Source organism: Lycorma delicatula, chromosome 2, assembly GCF_047948215.1.
Source record: "Lycorma delicatula isolate Av1 chromosome 2, ASM4794821v1, whole genome shotgun sequence".
NCBI classification, from domain to species: Eukaryota; Metazoa; Arthropoda; class Insecta; order Hemiptera; family Fulgoridae; genus Lycorma; species Lycorma delicatula.
In genome coordinates, this window is record NC_134456.1 from 32,348,510 (window position 1) to 32,375,517 (window position 27,008).

The 27,008-nt window shown below is 31.9% G+C and overlaps 1 protein-coding gene across 1 annotated transcript in view; it reads left to right on the top strand.

Moving 5' to 3' along the window:
• Positions 1-17,756, top strand: part of Rtf1 (RNA polymerase-associated protein Rtf1) — a 64,956-nt gene extending 47,200 nt beyond the window's left edge. The window contains exons 13-14 of the mRNA XM_075358597.1: positions 12,171-12,339; positions 17,255-17,756. Coding sequence (XP_075214712.1) covers positions 12,171-12,339; positions 17,255-17,361 — 276 coding nt within the window. The 3' untranslated portion in view covers positions 17,362-17,756. The remainder of the gene's footprint in view (positions 1-12,170; positions 12,340-17,254) is intronic.
• The last annotated feature ends 9,252 nt before the right edge of the window (positions 17,757-27,008 follow it).

Genomic DNA, 27,008 nt, shown 5'->3' on the forward strand with positions numbered 1-27,008 from the left:
AATACTTTTCTATAAATTCTCTTCTACCTGTATAAAAACTGTCTTAAGTAAAAGAATTCTCATTATGGTTCATTGTAACAAAATACCTTTTTTAGCCAGTTTTTACATAGGTAGGAGAAAATCAATAGAAAAGTATTTTTGTGTACAGGTTTACACCTCTTGAGTAATTTTTATTTAGTTTCTAATAATTTGTTGATAAATAAAAAAGTTCCATAACTTATTATTTTGAGAAGTCTGGTATTAACAATGTTTAAGAAAACAATTCAGGCTTGAGGAATGAAGCAAATAAAGGCTTAAAATCTTACATTAAATCTTAAACAGATCAAATATAGAGAAAAAAATAAAATTACTGTGTATGTTGTAAGATACAGATTTAAATAAGACAGAGTGCAGGAGACCATAAAAATTGAAGTATTAAAATAAGTTGTACTGACCAGTTAGTTGTTTATACTGGCAATAGTTTGATTGATAGCTTGGGCTTGACAGGTTTTTTATTTTTTACCATTTTCATTCAACAAAACATTGTCATAGTCAGAATGTAGGAGTTGTCCCTTAAAAAAATTTAAAGTTAATATTTTGTGCAGTTTTCTTGAACCAGGAAATTGCAATTGCTGAAATTCTTGTTTTGTAACTTGTATGTTCCAAGATTATCATGTTTCATTAAATAGAACCCATTAACAAAATAATGAAAGAAGAACAGAGGTGAACAGAAACACAAGACAATTTAAAAGAGAATTACCTACAAGTTGACAACACTACCTTGCTTGATACAATTTTATAGTCTGCTATTTGGAATTTAATTTAATTTGCTAAAGAATATTGGCCTGTAAATTTTCATGTCACTTCTGTTAAGTTATTTATTTTAACTGTTAAAATGGTTATTAACAAGAATACCACAGGTAGTTTAATGAATACAATATATCATCTCAAAACAGTATTCTTTCATGGGAGTCAAAACTTAAAAAAGAAAGTTCTTTTTCAAGAAAACCTTCCAGGTTAATATAGATATTCAGTATTAGTAAAGAGGATAGTACTGCTAGAGTGTTAAATGTAGTCACTCAAAGCCCAAGAAGATCAGTCATAAAGCAAGCCGCAACTATGCAAGAAGTTTTCCAGGATAAAAAGAGTTAAAGATGAATTTTTACAAAATTCAGGTAACATACTATCATCGCATGCAATAATATTGTGTAATATATCACAATAGTAATATTCGTGAGATAAAAGTATACAGTAAGCTATGCAATAGTAATATATCGCATGCAATATAGTTGGTTCAGCAAGGATGTTGAGATATATAGCACATATAAAAATTTTGTACAAGTATAATTTATTACCCTTAATTAATTTATATGGTAAAAAAATAGCAATTCAGATTAAATACAAATATAATTTAATAATTAAAAAATTATAAATACCAAAATATGATTCCAATTTACTAAAAACTTTATAATAACTAATAGACAGTAATATTGAATTTATAGTATGATAACTATTGAAAAATCAACTAACAGTTCACTTATACAAGTATTTAATGTTTACAGAAAGAACTAAATCACACTTTATAAATGTTATAATGTCATATTTACTCCTGTTCACAAAGAACATGCTGAACAGCTTCTTGTTTTTACCCACTGTCCAAAATGGAATACTTGTTTGCACTTTTCACTCGTTTATTACCACATACTCACTTCAAATGTTCACATATACTTATCGCATTTATTGAAAATCATACTCAAGTTTATTGAACATTGTACTGAACTCTTTAAATTTCTGCTGGTCCCCGGCAGTAATATTTCCTCACCTGCAGTACCATTACCCGACCCATCCTTTTGATTGTTCAAGCATAATAATTTATACTTTCCGAACCTTGTTCGCTTTTTAAGTCCTTTTCTAGAAAGAATCCCTTAGTTGTCCATTCTAGATTCTTTTTTCTGGAAGCTTCTCTACTCATTACTCTGCCCCCAATATTAAAGCTCTTCATCCCAAACAGTCCAGATTAACTATGATCTTCATTCTTGGATTGCACTGAATTCAGTAGACTACATGTTGATTCTGTTCAATACAGTTTAAGTAGCCTTGGACAGTAGACCCAGACTTGATCTCCTTCTTGAAACCCAGAATATTTACCTGTAGGTCGTATCTTGCTTTTATATGGTCAGGTATAATGACTGACTTCTGTCAAGAAGACTAACCAATTCTGTTGAATACTGTTTTGAAGGTTGCTGTTACCCACGTGGTAAACTAAAGAATAAATCACATGGTAGCCTGAAAATCATGTTGGCAAGTACAATGCCACCAGTGACACAGCTGCTTCATTAGAAAGAGAGGTAGTTTCTTGTCCTAGTTATGCTGATTAGATGAGATGATCCCTTTTTTTAAGTGCTCCTCTGTAGTTTTTTTTGGTGTAGTGTTCTACCATGCCATCTGACTGTGGATGAAGCAATGTAATTCTCATTTTTCTTACACCAAAATGCTCGAAAACCTCTTGCAAAAGATATGAGATTCAAATTCTGCCCTTGGTCACTGTTTACTTCTCTCTGTAACCCAAAATGACAAAAAATTCATTCACCAGAACATCTGCTACCGATAATACTTATTGGTTTGGTAAAGCGTAGACTTCCAGCCATTTAGTATTCATAGACTAGCAATTACATATTTCCTCTGTCTAACCTGGAAAGGCATTTGAATGGTGTTCCCACGTTGTTTTGATGCATGTCACCTTGGGTTCACAGTCTAGCTACTTGACTAGCTGCACATGTCACACAGTTTGACCAATTCTGAATATCGTCTTGTAAATGAAGCTAGTAGAAGCTTGTCTAAAGTTTTATTGACATCTAAGTAACCTCCTGACTTTCTGCCTTAAATTTTCTACAAAACCTCCTTCATTTTATTGCTTGGGAAACAAGTTTCCATTCGTGGGCTACCATTCCCAGTGAAGTACGCAATCCTTCACTACCAGAGAATTCCATTGTGCCCAATAAATTTTGTACACCAGGATCTTCTCCCATTTTGGTCTTTCTCCAGTCTCTTTCTCAATTAATAATGATCCAGTACCTCCATCTGTTAATTGTATTTCTCTTAATTACTTATTTGCCAGCCTGTATCTGCTATATTCATGATTCATGATACTTAAATCTAAAACTCCGGCTAATTGTTCTACCCTATCATAATGATTGCAGTCGATGTTACAAGGTGTCTGGAAAGAGCATTCACATTTGATTGTTTCCTCTCAGTTCAATGCTCTGCCTTGAAGTTTTATTCTTGACGGTGTTCTATCCAGCTTGTTGTTTGTCTCTTCTTCTACAGCATTTTTTCTTCCAAATTTCTAGGTGTTGCCCAGACTACAAGTTCACACTTTTCTAGATCCTCTTGACATAATTTGTTCAGTAGTTCCCAAGATTATCATCCTGTGGGAACCTTCCTTGTGAATAGCCAGTTTGAACTTTGTTGTCTGGCATTGTACTGTCAGGTTCTATAACTCCTGCTATCACCCTGAGAGGATTTGACAATTCAGTCAACACCACATTCTCGCTCCATACCTGTATTGTCTCATCTTTCAGTGGTATTGCTCTTGCTGAATGTGGTTTGCTTCCCAGACTCCAAATCACTACTTCATTATCCAGTCAAGATGTCGTCAGTGTGTACAGTCACATAGTGAACTCACAGGATGTCCAGACCAAGGATGAAGTCATCCTTAATCGTAGTGATGAATTCTCATACATGACGGAAGCAGCAACCAAGCTTAACATTACACAAGCCTCGTTGATAACAGGTATAATATCTCCAGATCCAGTGATATCTCCACTGGTGACATAAGGCTGATCTAGTTTCTTCTTTTCATGTCCACCTATGATGTCTGATCTAGCGACAGATATCTATACTCCCATGTCTACTGTTTTCTGGCATAAACAGTCTTCTAAACTGTTGATGATCAGGCTATTGGATCCTCTTCTTATCATCGAGATGTTCAACTAGACTTGGCGAGGTTTATGATTGTGTTGGTACTCTCCTCCATTGATCAGAGATTCTTAATTTCCTTGCAGACTTCCTCTTGCAGTCAATTTTCAAATTCAGTGTTCTGCCACAGTTCCAGCAGATTGGTCGACCCTTGTTCTTCAATTTTGTATGGTGATGGCAACACCAATTTAATGAAACTGGTATTTGCTAAGGTAAAATGCCGGTATTTTTACTGTTAGCTATAAGTAATAAATATCTTTTTATTAAAGGATTTAATTTAACTTATTGGTAACTACCGTTATTTGAAATAATTTTCGAATAACGGTATAATTTTTGAATAATTTTTTTTCATCGGTGACCAACATTAATCATTTGCTGTCACACATCCATTACAATTGTCTCTCTTTGTCTGCATAATGTCAGAGTCAAGTATGAAGCGCGTATGAAACCTAACCATACATTTAAGGTTGTAATAGTGAAATTGTGCATTGTGTTTTAAATGTTTAAACATTTAGATATTATTTTAATTGGTGAGTTCCTTTTTCATAAATAAGTATACATTTTGTATTATATTTATTCAAAATATTTATATTTGTAATGTATTTGTTTTGAATTTTATTTATCCATAATTAATAATGACTTCAAAGAACATAAAAAATCTGCCAATAATACTTCTGCTTGGTTTTATTTATATGATGTAAAAAATATGCTGGCAAGATGCAAAACATGTTCAGGGATTATTAAGGTTTTTGGAGAAAGTATAAGCAGACTACATACACATGTAAAAACGCAACATAACATTAATTTATTGAAAAGAAAAGAATCCTAGACAAATTCTAACGCGCGTAAAAATAACATTACTAAACCAAAGACATCACAAATTATTTTAATAAAAAAATAACTTTTTTGATGAAATTTTATTAGAGGTTTGTCGTTCAGAGTGTTTTGTACTTCAATTGAATTGAGAAAGTAATTAATTGCAAGAGGTTTCAAAAATACACCAAAATTTGTTAAAAGTGTACAAAGTTAAGAAAGCGTAAACACACAAGTGCATGCGCAGGGTGGGGATTGATCGGTATATACTGGTGGGAGGAACGGAGGATCTGCCACACTCACACATGCAAGTATATATTGTATGTGTGCATACACTCAGCATGCTGAATGCTCATGGATACATAACTTCTGACCGTTTCCCTTTAGTTATTTTTATTTATGTTTATTGTTTGTTTAATCTGCTGTTTTTTTGTTTCAATTGCTAAAATATTAATTTTTTTTAGTTATACAATTATAATTTTTATTACTTTTTGAAATTTCACTTATTCTTTACAAGTTTTTTTTATATTTATTTAGGTAACAGAAGGAGATAGGAAATTAAGATAAATAAGGATTGTTAATCAGCGGCTCAATCCCATCCATATCATGGATCTTGCATCAGCTGTATCATCCTTGTTCAGTGACTCATCATTGCTTTCACTATCACTGTCTTTAACGCAAACTGTAAACCTTTCAGTTTGCATGTCAGCAACTCCATCTGTTTCATAATAATTTTTTTTTTCTATTGTTAGTGTGTGTTTGCAACATTACTTCCAATATTTCACTGGCAGTTCAGAAAATTGCTGCTTCACTGCCTGCATGAACAATATCAGCTTCAAGTCTTTTGATACGGGTGTTTCATAGCCTTTGTTTGAATCATCGGTCCAATCATAACTTTTCCTGTGTGTCAAGCGAATATAAGATTCATCTGAAAATATTATTGATCTTCCTTCCCATCTGTAAATGCTCATTTTCTTTAGATAATTTACTCGTTTAATACGTATATCTTGGTTTTCTAAAAAAAAAAACTTCCCTGTTATTTCAGTTTTCTTCCATCTAATACCCATGCACTTAAAGAATTCTTCTTAGTTTCATGACTGCAATTTATCTGCATATCTTGGTGTTTGGTTTTGAAAACAAATAACTTTTTAAATGTCGGCAGGGCAATGTTGTACATGATATTATGTAATGTGCATCTTTGGAAGTTGTCAATGTTAACTTTCTTTTTCATTCTATTACGAGTTTTTCCCAGCGTACTAAAATTCTCATTTTCTCCTGGTTTATTTGATTTGGTTATCGCTTTATGCTCAATATGAACAGATACTCCTCAAAGGTCTATTAGGCAGTGTTGAATTTCTGCACATACCATCGCTGGATTTTCTTCGACTAGTATGCTGTAGACATTCATTATTATAAATTTATAATAATGAATGTCTACAGCATAATAGTTTCTTTCTAATCTATGATTGCATCTTGGATGAGGCATTAGGAAGATTAAGTATTTAAAAATTCAATTAATGAAAAAAATTAGTTTTGGAAAAACTTTTAAAAAAATAGTAACAAAAAATACTTTCATAAAAATAATCAGTATTAAAAAATGCTGATTATAAACTATGGTAACAATTGCAGTCGGTCAATTAACTACATGAATGCAAGAAGACAACTGAATTCCTGCTTCTAGTAAGTCCTTGAATGCATCACACCATCCCCCCTACCATATTAGCATTGCCCATATCACTTCACATCCCACTCCTAATCGAGTTTCTACACATCTGTGTGTTTATACTTTCTTAACTTAGAACAGTTATTATACTATAAGAGGAACTGGTATAAACTATAGTAACAGTGTTCAAAATTCTCTGCAAAAAGAATTAACAGAATTAAAATTAAATGGTACAAAATTTAGTCTCACATTTGATAAATGGATGAGTGTACGAAATAGACATTATTTAAATATAAATATTCATTCAGAAAAGAAAATTTGGAATATAGGACTCCCATGTCTCAGGAAATATGCCAGCTACAAAATTTGAAGTACGAGGCTTGGCTGATCAATTTTGCACATATATGCGTATTTTTGGGAATGAAAAGAGATATTGAAATGAAATAAAAAATACCTTAGCTGCAAAATGCAGTATTTATTTTTCAATAAAATCCGCATTTACACTGATACCCTCTCCCAACATGTGACAAGTTTTTGTATTCCATCACTGAAAAATTCTGGCGGTCTTTCTCAGATCCAAGTAGCCACAGCTTTCTTCATTTCATATTTGACAGTGTAATAATTACCTTTGAGATCCCTCTTTAGTTAAGAAGTGGAAGTGGCATGGAGCCAAATCAGGTGATTATGGCAGATACAGATTAGGCTCAAAACAGCTTGTTGAGAGCCATCAGAGAGTTTGCGCGGTACCCATCGTACACAGATTTTATGGTAACCCAATTGCTTAATAATATGGCCTACTCATTCTTTAGGTATGCCTAACTGAATAGTGATACATTGCTGGGTGATTTGCCAGTCACTTTGAAGAAAATCATCCACCTCCTTTCGATGTTTCTTGTCAGTTACATAAGCTGGTTGTCTGCTGCAAGGCGCATTCTCAATTGTTGCTTACCAGCTTCTTATTCACGAAATTTCAACGTCCAACTATTCACAGTACTCCTGTCAACAGTTTCACTATAGTAAATCGCTTTTAAAAGATGAAACATATTCGTAGGGTTTTCATTTTCTGCTCCTAAAAATTTTATCACTGCACGCTGTTTTAACCGTGTTTACATATTGACCATACTTGACTCCATTTTAACTATTACTGAAAACAAACTGGTAAACAGATTTCAATGCATTATCGCAGGTTTGTAAACTGGGATTTTAGCTATCTTATGTGCTGCCACGCTCAACTTGAATAGTACCTTTTGTCTATGAGTAGCACACTAATGTGCAAAATTTATCAGCCAAGTCTCATAGTTATAATTGCAAATTGGAAGAAAACATGGATTATCTCTGAAAGAAAATATTGTCTGCATAACTACTGACTGATAAGCAACGGTGATGAAAAACGTTGGGAAGTATGTTAATGCAAATCAGCAATTATGCTATGCTCATGGAATTTAACTTGAAGTAATCAGTATGCTATATTGATGAAATTAAGAGCAGAAGAAGCAAAATACTCTGGATTTAGAAACTTCTGATTCTGACTTCGAAGAGAATGACAATGAAGAAAACAATAATACAATTGTTGAAATACCTTATTTGTATATGAAGAACAATAAAGTAACTAGGACAAAATATTAACCTACAAAGGATTGTTTCCTATTAGTAAGAAAATTTGAAAAGTTGTTGAGATATTTAAACATTCGCCTACTAAAGATGCCGTTTTACAAAAATATATACTTATCGAAATTAAAAAAGAAGTTATGTTAATGTTTGATTTTAAAACACGCTGGAACAGTTTTTGAAATTAAAAATCCAATTCAAAAATTAATTTTTTCGATAGTGAATTCGATTTACTATCTAAAACACTATCAGCTCTGCTCCCAATAAAGCTGGTTGTGGAGACATTATGTCAGAAGGATTCCAACTTATTAACAGTGAATGCAACAATAAATTTTTTGTTGCAATCACTTAAAGATCAGGACACGCCACTATCTGAGGAATTATACAGTGCATTGAAAATTCACATGGAAGAACAGCATAGTGAACTAGAAAATATTTTAAAGTATTTACATAATTATAACAGCTTTAAAAAAGAAAACAAAAAGGAAGAAAAGAGGCTAACAAGGTGAAATTTAATTAAGTGCGTCATAAATTTCCACAAAAACATTTATGAAAAGAGCAAACACAAACCTATCCAGAGGAATTCGTTGAAGATGATGTTGATGTTAATATCGGTAAAGAATTGTCTCAAGAAATTACAACTAACTATAAATAAAAAAGTTGCCACAAACAATAATACAAAAAATAGATTTATCCAAAACCATCTTGATGAGAGACCAAGTTGTTAGAAGATGAAGGACTTCAAGGAAAATATTTAGAGGAAGTAATTATATCACTCATTAACAGTACCACCAACAAGCGTGGTGGCAGAAAGAGCATTTTCAACTGCAGGTAATTTGTGTACGAAAATACGTAACAGGCTTAATAGACGCATTATGTTTTTTACGATCACATTTCAAAAATATGCAGTTAATAAATTAGTTGTTTTTTTTTCTACTAATAGATATTATATAATAGACTACAGAACAAGATTTTTATGATATCTACTCTTCTTAATAATATATGTTTTGTTCCTTTTTTGTTTGTAATACTGTAATGGTTTATTTCATTTTTTGTTTATATGTTATAAATTATTATCTTATTGTTCTTATTAATAATATTTGATTATAATGTTTATTCCTGTATTTTATATTTGTACATAACAAAATTGTTTGTGTTTTTATACTTACAACTGTATTTTTGTACCTTTTTTGAAAAATTCTTAATATCGATATTAACACTGGTATTCTGGTACAATGTTTAAAAAAATATTGAATACCGGTAATGTAATTTTTAAATAATATTGCAATCACTAGTTTTGTAGCAGGCATTTTTGGTTCTCTTGTTGCAATTGTTTTCATAACTGGTATGAAAACCAGTTTACAGAAGTCTTGATATCTTTCATTGACCCCTGTTACACCTAACTTATTCTTTGAAGATAAGATAGTGCATTGGCTACCTCCAGTCACAGAGCCTGAATAAGGATGTTAACAAACTTTGCTGACCTGAGAAGGTGCCTCTTAATCTCAGCGCCCCATAGCCCATTGATGAACAAGTGTGCTGTCTCCTCCTGGATGTATGCGAGTGGCCATCCAATTAAAGTACATTGCATTAGCTGCTTGATAAAGGGGTGAACTCTTGCAGCATCTTGTTGGTCTTCAAGACTCATCCCCATAGTTCACATCTTTAGATGGCTGCCAAGTTGTGCTGTACATACCAACCCTGTAGTGTAGAAATGACATTTTTATAACCAGCCATAGATGGTACACCCTGAAGAACTTGCGCTGCTTGGTCCTGAATTGCAGTGATAAGGCCTTGTGAAACATGGCCTTCACCATAACATCCAGCCGTTATGACTAAATACCGTCTGAAGACAGTCCACGATGTACTTCCATCAAACTTGGGTGGCTTCATTTGGTATGAATGGGTCTTAACCCATTCATTGCCAAGTATATTTAATGTCTATCTGGTTTATATCAATTTAAAAAAAATAATAATAAAAAATGTAACAAAAATTTCTGCCATTTTTTTTGTGCCACAACAGTTGCGTCACTGACTATAGAAGAATAATTCTTTCCCTGTGGCCATTGACACAGCAGTTGCATCCAAAAAATACAACTGGTTTTCCCTTATCTATATTTTTCCATTTTCAACTAATAAATATGTAATCAATTAAGAAAAATTCCTGTTTCGAAGAAATGAAAGGTTACTCTCTCTTACAACAGCTACTCACTGCATTCAAACAAAGGGAGTTGATAATCCTTAGACCGTTATTTACAGTACCAAAGAAAAAGGTAAGTGAATAACCACTTATTATGGGCTGTATTGTAATGATTTTATAAATAAATATTCTACTCTCTTTTATGAAACCAAACAATTATTTTGAATAGTCAGAAAGAGGTTCCTTGAAATTTTCAGTAGAAAGTACAAGTAAGGGAAATAAAATTAATGTGAAAAAATTGGACAAATAAAAGAGAAAATTATTTTCATTGAAAATAATAGTGTTTTTTTACATAATATATAAAACGACAACAAAATAAATTCTGTTACTACGTTTTTAATTTTATTGAACTAATGGAACTTATACAATTACATATTGTTTAATTATATATATTGTTCATACTTTCTTAAATTTTAAATAAATTGACAGAAAAATGAAAATAGGAAAAATCATTTTGAAAAAACTGTAATTAAAAATGACCAAAAATAAAATAAATATGTACTTATACTCAAGGCCGCTCAGTCATACCGAAGGATTGGTGTTGAATGACATGTACTGTAAGTTTCTGAGTGAAAAACTAAGAATTTTGTTGGTGGGGATGGTTTATAGTCATGCAGATAGCAAACACAAGGGTTGTGACACCAGCCACTGAGAAAACAAGACCAACGCAACTGTCGTGTCACTGTCACTAATGGATTAGATGATTTATAAGTTACAAAAATATCAATTAAATTATAAACACCAAAATGCAATTACAATTTAATAAAACTTAATAATGACTAATAGACACTAATATTGAATTAATATTAAGATGTAACAGTCGAAAAATCAACAATTCACTTTATACAAATATTATTCGCTTTTAATATTACAAAAATAATTAAATTACACTTTTTAAATGAATAATGTCACTTTCACTCCCATTCACAAAGAACTCGCCAAACAGCTTGTTATTTTTACCCACTGTCCAAAATAGAATACTGATGACACCCTCTTCACTTGTTTATTACTGCATACTTACTCTGAATGTTCTTACACACTTATCATATTTATTGCAAATCATACTCTTGTTTATTGAACATGTAATGAACTCTTGAAACTGCCAATCCGCTGGTCCCCGGCAGTATTTATATCTACTGACCTGCAGTACTAGTAACCGACTAGCCCAAGTGTAATAATTTCCATTAAATTATTAGATATAGAAAAGCACACCTATGCTTTTTTATACATCCTTTTCTAGAAAAAAATCTCTTTGTCATCTTACTTTCTAGATTCTTCTTTCTTCATTTTCTCTCTCTTCTGTATGTAATCTTTTCTACCCCTTGCACTATCTTGGAGGAAAAAGAGTTGAAACTAAGTATTGTTTCCTAAAGTATTGGATGAATTATTTTGTTCTGATGAAGCACATTCACATCTCACTGGTTCAGAATTGCTGCTAGCAATTGAAAATCCTTGACGGATTCATCAGAAGCCTTCAAAGTTAACTGTTATCATGGATTGTCATCACCTAACATAATTTGAGAGTAAGATAATCTGAAAATAAGAATTTAATTTAAAATCTTTCTTTGTAGATTATGTATACACTATTGAATTTTTATAAATACAGATGGTGATATTTTATTTTAAAAATTGTTAAATGTTTCTGTTCACTTGTAAATTAATTGTAACAAACTTGTGTAATATCATCTATTCTCCAACACTTCATTTCTTGATATGTATATATTATATGTATATATTCTCTATAGCATTTCGCCTATTTTTAATAATTTAATAGTGTTCTTGATACTATTTTCATATGAGATTACATTTTTCTGAGGAAATTACATTTAGAGTCTGCTTTATAAGAAAATAAATTTTTTCTATAATCTATCTACTTTAATTTGTGTGGAATTTGATGAATAGTTTAATAAACTTTATTTTTTAATATAGCATGATATTATAAATGGGACTGACTCAACAAGTAGACTGAATATTGAAGAAAATTCATTAGATGGTAAAGAGGGAAAAGCTAATGAAAAACAGAACCAATCAAAAACAGATGACTTATTCTCTGCACATGATTTTGATATTAAGATTGATTTAGAAGTTCCTTTACCTAGTAAGTATATAAATGTTGTCATTACTGTTTTATATATTATGTGATTTTTTATCTGATTATTTATTAGAAATAAAATAAGTTTTTGTGCAGTTCTTAATTCATTTAATTAACCACAGGAAGTTCTTAACTTCATATATATCCCAAAAACTGAAGCGACTATTGAGTAAAAATTTTCAAATGTTTAATGCTTATTTAACTATTTCACTCCGTGAACTTTGTTTTTAATGGATTTTTAACAAAGTAGTGAAAGTTAATTATTACTGAATACTTGACACCGATTGCAATTTATAAAGATATATACTATGTGTTTTAAAATGATTATCAGGGTTTTAAAGCCATGTGATATTTCTCAACATTCACATACATAGATCTGGGGGGGATGGTATGCTTCTTTGTTTTTAAGGGCAACAGGAGCCCGAGTGCTCTCCAACTTTGTAAATTTTAACCAATATTTGTTTCGTTCCACCTGGCACCTGATGAGCTGTGTCTGCGGAGAGGTCCAGTCAAACGAACACTTGATGTTTGGTTGCCCAGCTCTTGGGGGGAGCCAGAACTCAGGCCACCCTGGAACTTAGAGATAAAGGGGAAAATTGGCCACTCACAAGCGACGAGTCAATGTGACGAGAACCGCATTATCGGACCATGTGGGAGTTCCTTGATGCGGTTGCTTTGTTTAACTGACATATCAGTAGTTTACCTAAGGGAAAAGACTCCTACCACGCTGCTGTAGGAAGCTAACTGAGAGATATGGCTGGCTACCAGCCAGATTAAGGCTCCAAGCGCTTTAATGGTGGACAGGTACTTGCTGGCATTCAGCCACCTAGGCGTGGCAGCAAATTGCTGTCTTTGACAAGTTAAATTAATTATTGATAGTCACATATGTTTTAGTAGTTGACAGGGTACGCCTACCTGTTTTAGTGATATATGACAAGTAGGTGGTGAGACACGCAAGCGAGTGGTGTATGGTACCACGCTTTTAGGTTAGCTCTAGGAGCTAGTTAGGACACTGGTCGCTAAACTGTTTTGTGACTCTGTAACCATTTGTGGCACAAACATATTCGGTCTTATGCTTTAGGACGACCAAATGGGATGGTGGCAGGAGAAATACCAAGCAAACCATATCATACATAGATTAATTATGCATGAAATGAAAGAGAACTCAAACAGTTTTATTTTGCACAAGCTCATAAACTGTTTCCTGTTCCTTCTGCTTGAAAGCCCTAGTAGCATAGATGGCAACCGCCCAATAGTATGTGTTCTTTGTTTTGCAGTTTACAAAGTGTGAATCTGTAATTACCATTCAACATGTGTTCTGTTATGATCTCCCAAGTGACAATAACATTCACAGATGGTATAAACAATTTGAAACCACTGGCTGTATTTGTAAAGGGAAGAATACAGGATGACCAAGTGCTGGAAGACAAATGTTGAATGCATAAGAGAGTCGTTTGTGCTTAGTCCTAGGAAATCCATTAGGAAGGCTAGCCATGAATTACCAATTCCAGTGATGTCTGTGTGGAGGTTTTAAGGAAATGCTTTCAACTGCATCCATATGGTTTGCATGCTAGCTTTGCGAATGAAATTATGCTCTGTGACGATGAAGACTTTCTTTATCGTGTCATATTCAACATTTCATGTTAATGGAAAAGTAAACACTCATAATGTGTGTATCTAGGGATCAGAAAATCCTCATGAAATATTGCAGTGTGAATGAGACTCCCCAAAACTGAATGTTTTTTGTGCCATATCCTGACAGTAAGTTTACAGGCCAATATTTTTCACGAAAGCAAGTGTATCTGGAATAAACTATCTTGATATGCTACGAATATGGTTTTTTCCTCAACTGCAATACGAACCGTAGAACTTTAACAAGATGGTATGCCTCCTCACTGCCATAATGCTGTATGTGATTGGTTGAATGAAATTCTCCTCGACTGCTGGATTGGTCGCCGGGGACGAGATGACAAGTCTGGTTTTCTGTGGCCTCCACATTTACCTGATCTGATCCTGTGCGATTTTTTTTCGGGTTTATAAGGTATCAAGTATCTTTGTGCCACCAATACCAGCTGACCTACCCAACTTGAGACTCAGGATTAAAGCAGCTGTCACATCAGTTTCTCCAGACTTGCTGATTAAAGTGTGGGATGAATTCGATTATAATTTAGGGCATGTTCCATCAAAGCATGCAATAAAAACATGGATTAAAAACTGAAGAGACTGAATCAGCTCTGAAAAGAAACTGACAGGACAACCAAGAAGTGCTTGTACTCCACACAATATTGAGAATGTATACAAAAGTCGTACAAAGCCCATGGTGTTAAATTCGTAAACAAACAGCTGTGATCAGATTGTCCTGAGAAGGGTTCACCAAATTCTTCATTTTGACTTAAAATTTCATCCCTTACAAGTTACAGATCATGCAAGAACTGAAGGAGAACAATCACCAGTTCCACTTTGATTACTGTCAAAAAAATTATGTCAAGCATTTACGAGGACAATGAATTTCTGGACAAGCTGTGAATGTCAGATGGGGCAAATTTTCATCACACAGGTTATGTGAACAAGCAGAACTATCATTATTGGAAGACAGCAAATCCAATGAAGTTCATGAACATCTGTTACACACCAATAAGGTACGGTGTGCAGTTTTGTCACATGGAATCATCAGACCATTTTTTTTTTTAAATGAGGAGTGTAGCATGTCTGGTTGTTCACATGCTGCAATCTTTTGTTACACATGCATTGAACAGTTTCCCATACCAGCACAAAAGCGTGGTTTCAACAGGATAGTGCAATATCACATACTGTAAGGCAATCAATGTCAGCTGTGCAAGAATTGTAACAAAGATATTTCGAGATTTGGTGACATTCTCTGGCCCCCAAGATCACTGGATTTGTCAGTTTGTGATTTTTTCCTGTGTGGTCTATAAGTGTTGGCCAAAGACACTGGGTGAATTGAAACAACCAATTCAAGACGAAATGCATGGCATCCCATCTGAGATCTTGCAACAAGTAATGGGGAACTCAACAGCAGAGTGTATATGTAGATGAAAATGTCATCTACTTGATATAATTTTTAAAAACTGATAAAAGGTATTTTGATAATTTGATATGTAGATTATATATGTTTTTATACTATATCTTTTAATTGGAATGGTTAAATTTCTGTAAATGAATTTTTTTGCTGCATTTTTCAAAAGTTTCCCTGTGTTTTTTAATCACAATATTTTTTTTTTTCATTACAAGGCTACTCTCATGACATTTCATTACTGAATGTTATGAGAGTGCTTGTTTTGTTAAGTAGTATACACTTTGATAAAATTAAACTGTGTAAAATGTTTAATGTGGTTACGTTTTGACCCTTTGGAGAATAGTTGACAGTTTATTATCAGCTAAAAAGTAGTGAAAAAATCTTACTGTAACATTAATCATCAAAAAAAGAGTATTAGACAGTATTATTATCAGTCAATAATTTTTATTTCATTATCTTCATTTACATCATGCAGCTTTAGAATTTATACATGTACAACTTTATATTCTACAATAAATAAATAATAAAGTTCATAATCTTAAATATTAAAAAACTATAGTTGAAAACCTACTTCCAGTCCATTTGGGCATTCTACTGAATGGATCATGCTGAATTTTTTTTATTCTGCTCTGTATGACCACAGATATGTCGTCAAGAGTCATCGAGCCCCCACATTCATTTCCTCTGATTATGTCTCGAAAAATCCTCTCATAACTTAATTGAGGAATTTTTTGTAAGAATATTACTCACAGGAAAATGATTTTGAAGATACATCAGTGCTTGATGTCATATGTGGGAGCATCCTAACCAGAATAAAAAAAAATCAGCCCAATCTGCCCATTAGAATGTCTGGACAAACTGGAAATAGATTTTGAGCGCACATTTTACCTGTGGTTGGAAACAAAAGAGAAAATCAAGGGGATTGGGGATGAGACATGTGGTAAATGGAATAAGTTTATAGCAGATTTTTTAAAATAAGAGTATATAACATTACTTTGTAATAATAACACTATGGAACAGCATGGGTCCACTAGGTTTACAGCTGATTTTTTTAATTTATAGCATTACTTTGTAATAATAACACTGCAGAACAGCAAGGGGCCACTTATATACACTGTTAAGACATTACTTTTAGTAATTATATTATACACATTATAGAATGTAAAACTAAAAGCTGATTAATGATTTTTTTATTATTCTTGTCTTCATTAAAAGTAAATTTTTATTATTATTTATAGATTGGTCTAATAGTTATAAAATAATTATATAAATTTATATTTCCTTATCACTGAAATAGTAGAGTGTAAAAGTACTTTGCTTTATTATCATAATTTTGAATCTACTAGATTCTTCTGATAACTCTGAAGATATTATTATAAGCCTGTTGTAATAGATCATAACTGTTAGCATTCATTATGTGATTAACATCAAATATGAATAGGTTTTCATACAAATTGGGAAAAGATACTATTTAGAAGTGTTTCAGAAAAGTTATAAGAAAGAGTTAACTAAGACGACCTGAACGTTTGTATTTTTCATTATGTTAATTCTACTTCTCATGTGGGACTGTCTATTGTAGAATTTTCAGATAGTAAAAATATATTTCAGTTGCTATTACATTTAATGAAAAGAACATATTTTATCAAAAAAGATTAAAAAAATTAATTTTAGGACCAAATTAGGTACTGATATCAGGTGCATTGCTTCTCAAGAGTCCTTGAATGAAATAATAAGCACACTGATACAGTGTTGTTGAGCAGTGGGATACTTAGCAATTTTATTTTTGGAAATGTTTAAATAAATATAAATGATAGTTGTCTTCTTCCATAATGTTTTATATATTTTACGTCTTATGGTTAATTAAGTAAGTTTTTCCTTTTTCAGATAATCCTGTCAGCGTGACACCAAAACCTATGACTACCATGAAAGATAGTGGACCTAGACGATCTCTTAATTTAGAAGATTATAAGAAAAAACGTGGTTTAATTTGAAATTATTTTTATAGGATGTCTGCTGGACCTGTATTAAAAATAGAAAGACAGCAAATGTACTCAAAATTATTGCATTTTTTATCTTCATACTTGGATTCAGAGTTAGTATATGGTTTTTTTTTTTTTATACAAATTTGAAGCTTGTTAACCAAATTTTTTTTATAGTAAATTAAGCTGTTAGGTTTGTATTATATTGTTAATATTGATAATTAAAGTGAAGATCAGTAATTCATATTTTAGTTGTATAAAAAAAAGGTTATTTTTATTGTAGCGTATACATTTACATTCTGAGAAATAACTCTACTCTCTTAAAAGCTAAACAATCAGAATCTTAAATGTTTATATATTCATCATAATATTGAAGGACACTCACACACATATAAATATATAAAAAGTAATTATTCAGCTTTTTTTTTAAATTACAATTTTATACTTACATATCATTATCGTTTTTTTTTTGTTTTTAGTAAAGAAAATAATTTGATAAAAAACTATAATGGTTTACATATTTGAAACCATTTACATTTTATTTTTATTTTAAATTATTGGCTTTTAAAAAATAATATATGAAATATTAAATTAAAGTTTTTGTTTGATAATTATTTTATTTTAAAATAATTATTTATGTACATATACATGTATAGAAATTTCCATTTTATGGTTAAAAAATAAAAACATGTAAATTATAATTGTGAATCTCAGGAATTTTGAAAATTGAATAGAATGTTTTTTGAATTAGATTCCAGTAGACATCCTAGTATTATATTTAAATTGATATTGCTTTGTTCTTAAAATATGGAAACAAGTGACTTATAATAATTGTTCTGTATGACTTTTGTGTGAAAGAAAATACCTTTATATACATTGATTAGACTTCCGAGTGTGTGTAACTATCCATAGTTTATTTTGTGAATTGATGTTTTGTGATAAGTTTTGTGCATTTTTATAATAAGCAGTATTTATATATAAATATTCATAAAATGCTTATATTATATTTCTTAAACATATTTTTTAATGTGTATAAATAATGTTACATTCTTAGTAAATCTTTTTAGGTTTGGAATGTGTCGTTCATTTTGTGTTATTTATTTTTGTAAAATGCCATACTGTAGTTGTTTTGATCAAAAAAAATTGTTGTATTGTTCTTGTAAATATATTTATATTTTTTCCTCCCTCATTTAAAAAAAGAACTCAAGAGTATATTAAATATAATTTTATTGTAAAATATTTCAACTGTTATGTATAAATTTATTTCATAATTTCTAGTAATAAATATGTAAATATTTTAAAGTGTTAGCTACGTTGTTTTTAAATTTAAGTAACTACTCTAACCTATCCTGATTGATAAATTGTCCTTTCTCACCTCCTCCTCCTTTTCCTTGCCCTTGTCACTTCCCCATTATTTGCCCTATGGTTATAGGTCTACCCCTGCTAGATTTTCCATGCTGAGGATATCAGGTCCTGAAAAGCTCTAGCAAGGCATCCTTGTAATCTGGTAGGGAGCAGCCTATGGATTGTCTCAGGAATGCCTATTTCTGCAGGTGGCTGCATGTAGTACACCTAATCCATTTCCCCCCCCCACCCCTAAAGCTAAGTAAAATAAATGTACTTTACTGCTCACTAGGTTTTTGTAAATTCTCACAACTTTATGATAGACATAACTGCAAAACATCAGCATCAGACAACTGTCTTTCAGCTTAGATACAGCAAAAAATATGGAAATCGTGCGCTAATTATTGTTGCTTAACTTTATGAAAATGCTGTGAAAATTAATATAAATTATTTCAACTCCTATAAAGCTGGCTTACAATGATAATCTGTTTGAATAACTCGATAGTTTTACCTGAAAAATATCTTTAACGAAACTTTGATTTGGATTTGATCTCTAGTATTATTAATTTTAGCTTTAAGTAATGCTAAATTTTATTGAATTTTAATTTCTAGAAAAATTTTGCAAATGTTTTTCAGACTATGCCCTTTTGGTATGGAGAGTTGATGCAAACTTAAAAATCTGATAACAAAGTTGTAATACGTTCCTAAATATTGGTTATTTTTTATTCAACAGCAGAAAGATAATGATAGATGAAAAAAATTACCTACGATTTCTTTTCTGGAGTAGGGGTAACTCATAATGATGTTTTGTTATAAAATTATCATTATATGTTTACATAAACCAAAAAAAAATTTGTTAATTTAAAAATCTGTATTTGTTTATTTTTTCTGCTCCCCATCTCCAAAATCACCTGCAAGAAAAGTTTTTGATTCTTCTTTGTTTACTATGGGAAATGGAAGAAACTAAAAACAATTCTACTGAAAAATGGACAACCATTAAAATGTTACCTAAAAATTTTTTTTGGAGGGGTGAATTATGATGAAATTTTTTTGTAATGTTATTATTAAAAGTTTATTATTCCAAAAAAGTTGTAAAAAATTAATATTTTTAAACATTTTTCAGCTCCCACCCCCAATATTGCCCCCACTTATACTACTACTATGCCTAGGAAGGTATAAAAAAATTGGTTAAAAAGTATGCAGTAGATAAAAAGATAGTTTTTTGGGGGACAATTTTTTTTTTTAAATACCAGTGTAAAAGCATGTTTGCATAAACTGAGCGTAATATAAAGTGGGGTTATGTTTGCAGAATTTAGAAAAAATTGACCCCAATAAATACCACCTCCCACCTCCTGTAGATATTGACCCTAACTGTTTTACCAATAAATTGCCTCCATATACACAGGTCACTTGCCAAAATTGGTTTATCCAGTCAAAAGTTATTGAGCTTCAAACATGTCAACATATGTACTTATGAAAATTACCACAACTTTTTTTTGTCTTGTGGGATCCCTAGGTCATGAAACATTAAGAAAAGAAAAAAAACCATATCCCATTTTTTGACTTATTACCGACCTTTCCTTCTTACAGCACAGCATTAAGGGCATTTACTTTTGACTGGCTCAATAATAAATATGGTAAACCCAACTTTGATTTAATGATCACTCTAATTTTTTATAGGCCAGTTCTGTGTAAGTGCTGTTTATTTTAAAGATCTATTTTATGATGAACATATTTGTTATGAAATGTAACAGTTAGTCATAATTTAACTTAATTCATTTAAAATTGTCATGGTTTTATGGCATTACAAAACTTAAAGATAGCAGATCTTACTATTATTACATGAGAGAAACAGTTCAATACAAATCACTATAAAAATCTCCAACATTAAAAGCATCTATCCTTAAAATAAGGTTAAAAATTATACTATTTAGTGATTCAACTAGTAGTAATCATGCCGATTGCTTGATATATAATCCTAGTTTCACTATTTTGGGAGTGACTGAATTTTTATAATGAAGTTCAACTATCATAACAGAAATAACATCTGCTTAATGCAACGTTATTAATATTTTACAAGTATAGCCAGGAAGTTCTGTACCCTTAAAGATTTTTATGTCACACAATGAGTAAAAGACAGTTGTACTAAAATTGCAGACACAAGTAGTTATTTAGTTAAGCGTTGAGGAGAGGTTAGCAGCACATGTATGGGTTCATGAATGACAACATATGAATCAATCAATGAAGCTAAATAGTGATTTGTTTCAGCAACACTTTAATAAGCTGCCCCCATGAAAAGCAACAATGTTGGCTTGGGAAAAACGTGCATTTGAATTAGGCAGTGTAAAAGGTAGGCTGCGTAGTAGATGAAAGTTAACATTTTTACTAGCGAGTGCACAATCTATCACAGTTTGCATGCCAGAGATATGTTATTTTGGGCAAAAGAAAATCCTTATTACGTGACAGTTGGAAAGAGATACGCACCACATATCATGATAAGGGCTGGAATGACAACTTGTCATTTGTTTGGTCCTTTTTTTGATGGACCAGTGAATGCTCAAACTTATTTAGAGATGTTTGAGGCATGGTTAATACCACAGCTTCCAGAGAAAGATCAAATTAAATGAGTATGGTTGCAACAGGATGGAGCTCCTGCACATTTTGCTATATCAGTCTGCTTGTTTCTAAATGAAAGATTTCCAGGATGTTGTATTAGCTACGGTACTCCAGTGACACAGCTATCATGGCCACCATGAAATACTGATCTCACCACACCAGATAATTCATTATTGGGAATTATCAAGGCACATGTATCTGTATGTCAGTACACCACAAATGAAGAATTGCGTGATGCTGTGAGGGACGCCTTCAATAACCTAACACCAGAGATGCTCCATCACATGTCACATAAGTCATGGCAATGTATAGAATTGTGCGTGCAACATGAGAGCAAACACACAGACCCACTGGAGCATTAAAATTAATACTATGTATCAAGTGAGTAAATTAAATAATTCATTATTATATATTGCATTTTTCATTTATAACTCATTACAAATTTTTAGTTCTAACTTTAGGGGGTATGGTGACGTCCCAGCCACCGTGTAGTTAGATTAACTATTTATGCATTTCTGCCCAAGGAAATAAATCAACAAAAATCTGAGATTATCTTAAGATCCTTCCCAGACAATTTACAACTTCAAATTAAGTATGCATGATATTTTTTCAAGGATTTGATACTGATTTTTACAACAAAAAAATGGAATGTTTAAGTGATCTTTTCAATAAAAAAAAATTATGTGAATTTAGAGAAAAATTTTGTATGGTATAATATTTTACAAAACAACAGTATTTATTATGTAAAAAGTTTCTTACATCAACATAAGAGGACATTTCTATGGATATTCCCACATAAATGAAGTTATTAGATTTTTATAACCTATGCCAAAACAATAAAAAAAAATTGAATTCAATGAAAAAAATCCCTATTAAAAACAAATATTTTGTATCCAATGATCGATTCTAAGGTTATACCAAATTATATTTTGTTTCATGAAAGTAGTTTTTTAAGTGTAATTGATAACATTTTAACAAAGAGAGTGTTGTGTAGTCACTAAATTATCAATCTGTCCTGAATGAATTAAAGTGTTATTATTTAACAAAGTTAATCTTTATATTCAGTTCTATTTTTATTCCACTGTGGTATTTCCAAGGATTGCCCCCAATGTATTTGCAGCATCCTCTCCACAGTGGTAACTCTATGATTATATGTATCTGTTTTAGGGGTATAATACCTTTTTACAAAATGTGCATATTTATTACATGTATATACATATATTACATGTATTACATATATATATATATATATGTTAATTTAATTCAGAAATATATATTAATCTTTTTTTTTTTTTGTCTTCAGTCATTTGACTGGTTTGATGCAACTCTCCAAGATTCCCTATCTAGTGCTAGTCGTTTCATTTCAGTATACCCTCTACATCCTACATCCCTAACAATTTGTTTTACATATTCCAAACGTGGTCTGCCTACACAATTTTTCCCTTCTACCTGTCCTTCCAAAATTAAAGTGACTATTCCAGGATGCCTTAGTATGTGGCCTATAAGTCTGTCTCTTCTTTTAACTATATTTTTCCAAATGCTTCTTTCTTCATCTATTTGCCGCAATACCTCCTCATTTGTCACTTTATCCACCCATCTGATTTTTAACATTCTCCTATAGCAAGCACCACATTTCAAAAGCTTCTAACCTTTTCTTCTCAGATACTCCGATTGTCCAAGTTTCACTTCCATATAAAGCGACACTCCAAACATACACTTTCAAAAATCTTTTCCTGACGTTTAAATTAATTTTTGATGTAAACAACTTATATTTCTTACTGAAGGCTCGTTTAGCTTGTGCTATTCGGCATTTTATATCGCTCCTGCTTCGTCCATCTTTAGTAATTCTACTTCCCAAATAACAAAATTCTTCTACCTCCATGATCTTTTCTCCTCCTATTTTCACATTCAGTGGTCCATCTTTGTTATTTCTACTACATTTCATTACTTTTGTTTTGTTCTTGTTTATTTTCATGCGATAGTTCTTGCGTAGGACTTCATCTATGCCGTTCATTGTTTCTTCTAAATCCTTTTTATTCTCGGCTAGAATTACTATATCATCAGCAAATCGTAGCATCTTTATCTTTTCACCTTGTACTATTACTCCGAATCTAAATTGTTCTTTAACATCATTAACTGCTAGTTCCATGTAAAGATTAAAAAGTAACGGAGATAGGGAACATCCTTGTCGGACTCCCTTTCTTATTATGGCTTCTTTCTTATGTTCTTCAATTGCTACTGTTGCTGTTTGGTTCCTGTACATGTTAGCAATTGTTCTTCTATCTCTGTATTTGAACCCTAATTTTTTTTAAAATGCTGAACATTTTATTCCAGTCTACGTTATCGAATGCCTTTTCTAGGTCTATAAACGCCAAGTATGTTGGTTTGTTTTTCTTTAATCTTCCTTCTACTATTAATCTGAGGCCTAAAATTGCTTCCCTTGTCCCTATACTTTTCCTGAAACCAAATTGGTCTTCTCCTAACACTTCCTCCACTCTCCTCTCAATTCTTCTGTATAGAATTCTAGTTAAGATTTTTGATGCATGACTAGTTAAACTAATTGTTCTGTATTCTTCACACTTATCTGCCCCTGATTTCTTTGGTATCATTACTATAACACTTTTTTTGAAGTCTGACGGAAATTCCCCTTTTTCATAAATATTACACACCAGTTTGTATAATCTATCAATCGCCTCCTCCCCTGCACTGCGCAGTAATTCTACAGGTATTCCGTCTATTCCAGGAGCCTTTCTGCCATTTAAATCTTTTAATGCTCTCTTAAATTCAGATCTCAGTATTGTTTCTCCCATTTCATCCTCCTCAACTTCCTCTTCTTCCTCTATAAAACCATTTTCTAATTCATTTCCTCCATATAACTCTTCAATATATTCCACCCATCTATCGACTTTACCTTTCGTATTATATATAGGTGTACCATCTTTGTTTAACACATTATTAGATTTTAATTTATGTACCCCAAAATTTTCCTTAACTTTCCTGTATGCTCCGTCTATTTTACCAATGTTCATTTCTCTTTCCACTTCTGAACACTTTTCTTTAATCCACTCTTCTTTCGCCAGTTTGCACTTCCTGTTTATAGCATTTCTTAATTGCCGATAGTTCCTTTTACTTTCTTCATCACTAGCATTCTTATATTTTCTACGTTCATCCATCAGCTGCAATATATCGTCTGAAACCCAAGGTTTTCTACCAGTTCTCTTTATTCCGCCTAAGTTCGCTTCTGCTGATTTAAGAATTTCCTTTTTAACATTCTCCCATTCTTCTACATTTTCTATCTTATCTTTTTTACTCAGACTTCTAGCGATGTCCTCCTCAAAAATCTTCTTTACCTCCTCTTCCTCAAGCTTCTCTAAATTCCACCGATTCATCTGACACCGTTTCTTCAGGTTTTTAAACCCCAATCTACATTTCATTATCACCAAATTATGGTCGCTATCAATGTCTGCTCCAGGGTAAGTTTTGCAGTCCACGAGTTGATTTCTAAATCTTTGCTTAACCATGATATAATCTATCTGATACCTTGCAGTATCGCCTGGCTTTTTCCAAGTGTATATTCTTCTATTATGATTTTTAAATTGGGTGTTGGCAATTACTAAATTATACTTCGTGCAAAACTCTATAAGTCGGTCCCCTCTTTCATTCCTTTTGCCCACCCCGTATTCACCCACTATATTTCCTTCCTTGCCTTTTCCAATGCTTGCATTCCAATCTCCAACTATTATTAAATTTTCATCTCCTTTTACGTGTTTAATTGCTTCATCAATCTCTTCGTATACACATTCTACCTCATCATCATCATGGGCGCTTGTAGGCATATAGACGTTAACAATCGTTGTCGGTTTAGGTTTTGAATTTATCCTTATTACAATGACTCTATCGCTATGCGTCTTGAAATACTCCACTCTCCTCCCTATTTTCTTGTTCATCACGAAACCTACTCCTGCCTGCCCATTATTTGACGCTGAGTTAATTACTCTAAAGTCACCCGACCAAAAGTCGCCTTCCTCTTCCCACCGAACCTCACTAATTCCTACTATATCCACGTTTACCCTATCCATTTCCCTTTTTAAATTCTCTAGCCTACCAACCTTTTTTAAGCTTCTAACATTCCACGCTCCGACTCGTAGAATGTTATTTTTTACTTTTCTGGTGACCCCTTCCTTAGTAGTCCCCACCCGGAGATCCGAACGGGAGACTATTTTACCTCCGGAATATTTTACCAAGGAAGGCGCCTCCATTATTGCTTTTGAAAATGCAGAGCCACATTTTCTTGGAAAAAAAAAAACAGCTGTAGTTTTCCATTGCTTTCAGCTGCGCAGTACTCAGAGGACTGAGTGATGTTGATACGGCCGTTTAAGTCGTCCTGACTCACGCCCCTAACAACTACTGAAAGAGCTGCTGCCCTCTTTCAGGAATCATTCCTTAGTCTGGCTCTCAACAGATACCTCTCCGATATGGTTGCACCTTCGGTCCAGCTACTCTGTATCCCTGAGCACTCAAGCCCCCTCACCAACGGCAAGGTCTCATGATCCATAGAGGAGGATATATTAATCTATTAAACAATAGACTAATCTATTAAACAATATATTTATCTATTAAACAATATATTTAATCTATTAAACAATATATTAATCTATTAAACAATTTAATTCAACAACACATTAATATTAAACCACAACTAAAGGAAAAGCAAAAATTGAAACAGAAAACTTGATAAACAGAATATACATATTGTATATGTAAAAAAAGAACTTATAGCAAGACATTGAAACCTACCAACTGCATTATGAAAGAATTTGAGATCGGTTAGTAATATAAATGATATGCATTTGTAAAAGCAGCAGGTTTTTTAGAACTTTTGAAAATACTCATTCCTTGTGTATTTTTTGTATACACCAAATAATATATAAAAGTATTAGCCAAGTATCTCATTTTAAAAGAAAAAGTAGCCATAAGTTACATAGAAAGAAATATATAAATTTTAAAAGTAAACAATGAATTAGAAAAATATTTTAAAACAAACATGTCAATGGATTTTCAGGCAGACTTGTCTGTTTCTCTTATAAGGGAGATGTTTATAATGATAATTCAGTTAACATAACTTTTTGGCAAAATAACAAAGAATTGATATGGAGGAAACTTCAGAAACATATTCAAAATAAAATATCATTAACATAAAAATGTTTACCTTATAGATTTACTGCTTAAATAATCCATTAATTTATATAATACACACACATAAATAATAAATAGATTAAAATGTATTTAATTGTATAAAAAATTGCAAAATAGATTTAAATTATATATATATTTTACTAAAATTAATATAAACCACCAACTCAGCCTTTGAAGCAATACCTAACAGTGGTCCTGCAGCTTAAAAAAAATAATAAATATATATATATATATATATATATATATGTAAACCAGCTAGTACAGAGTATTAAGATTAACACATAACTTACCTTAATTTTATCATTAAAGTACTTTCATGGGATCCCACAGTCTGTCATGATTGACAGAGTCAATCAGTATTTAACTAAACTGCACATTAAAAATACTAAAATAATGAAAACTGTGTATTAATTTATTGTATGAATGTTGCTAGCTTTTGCAGTTTTTATAAGACTCTCCCTCAAACACTGATGATTTATCAAACTGAAATTTTGTTTGTATTT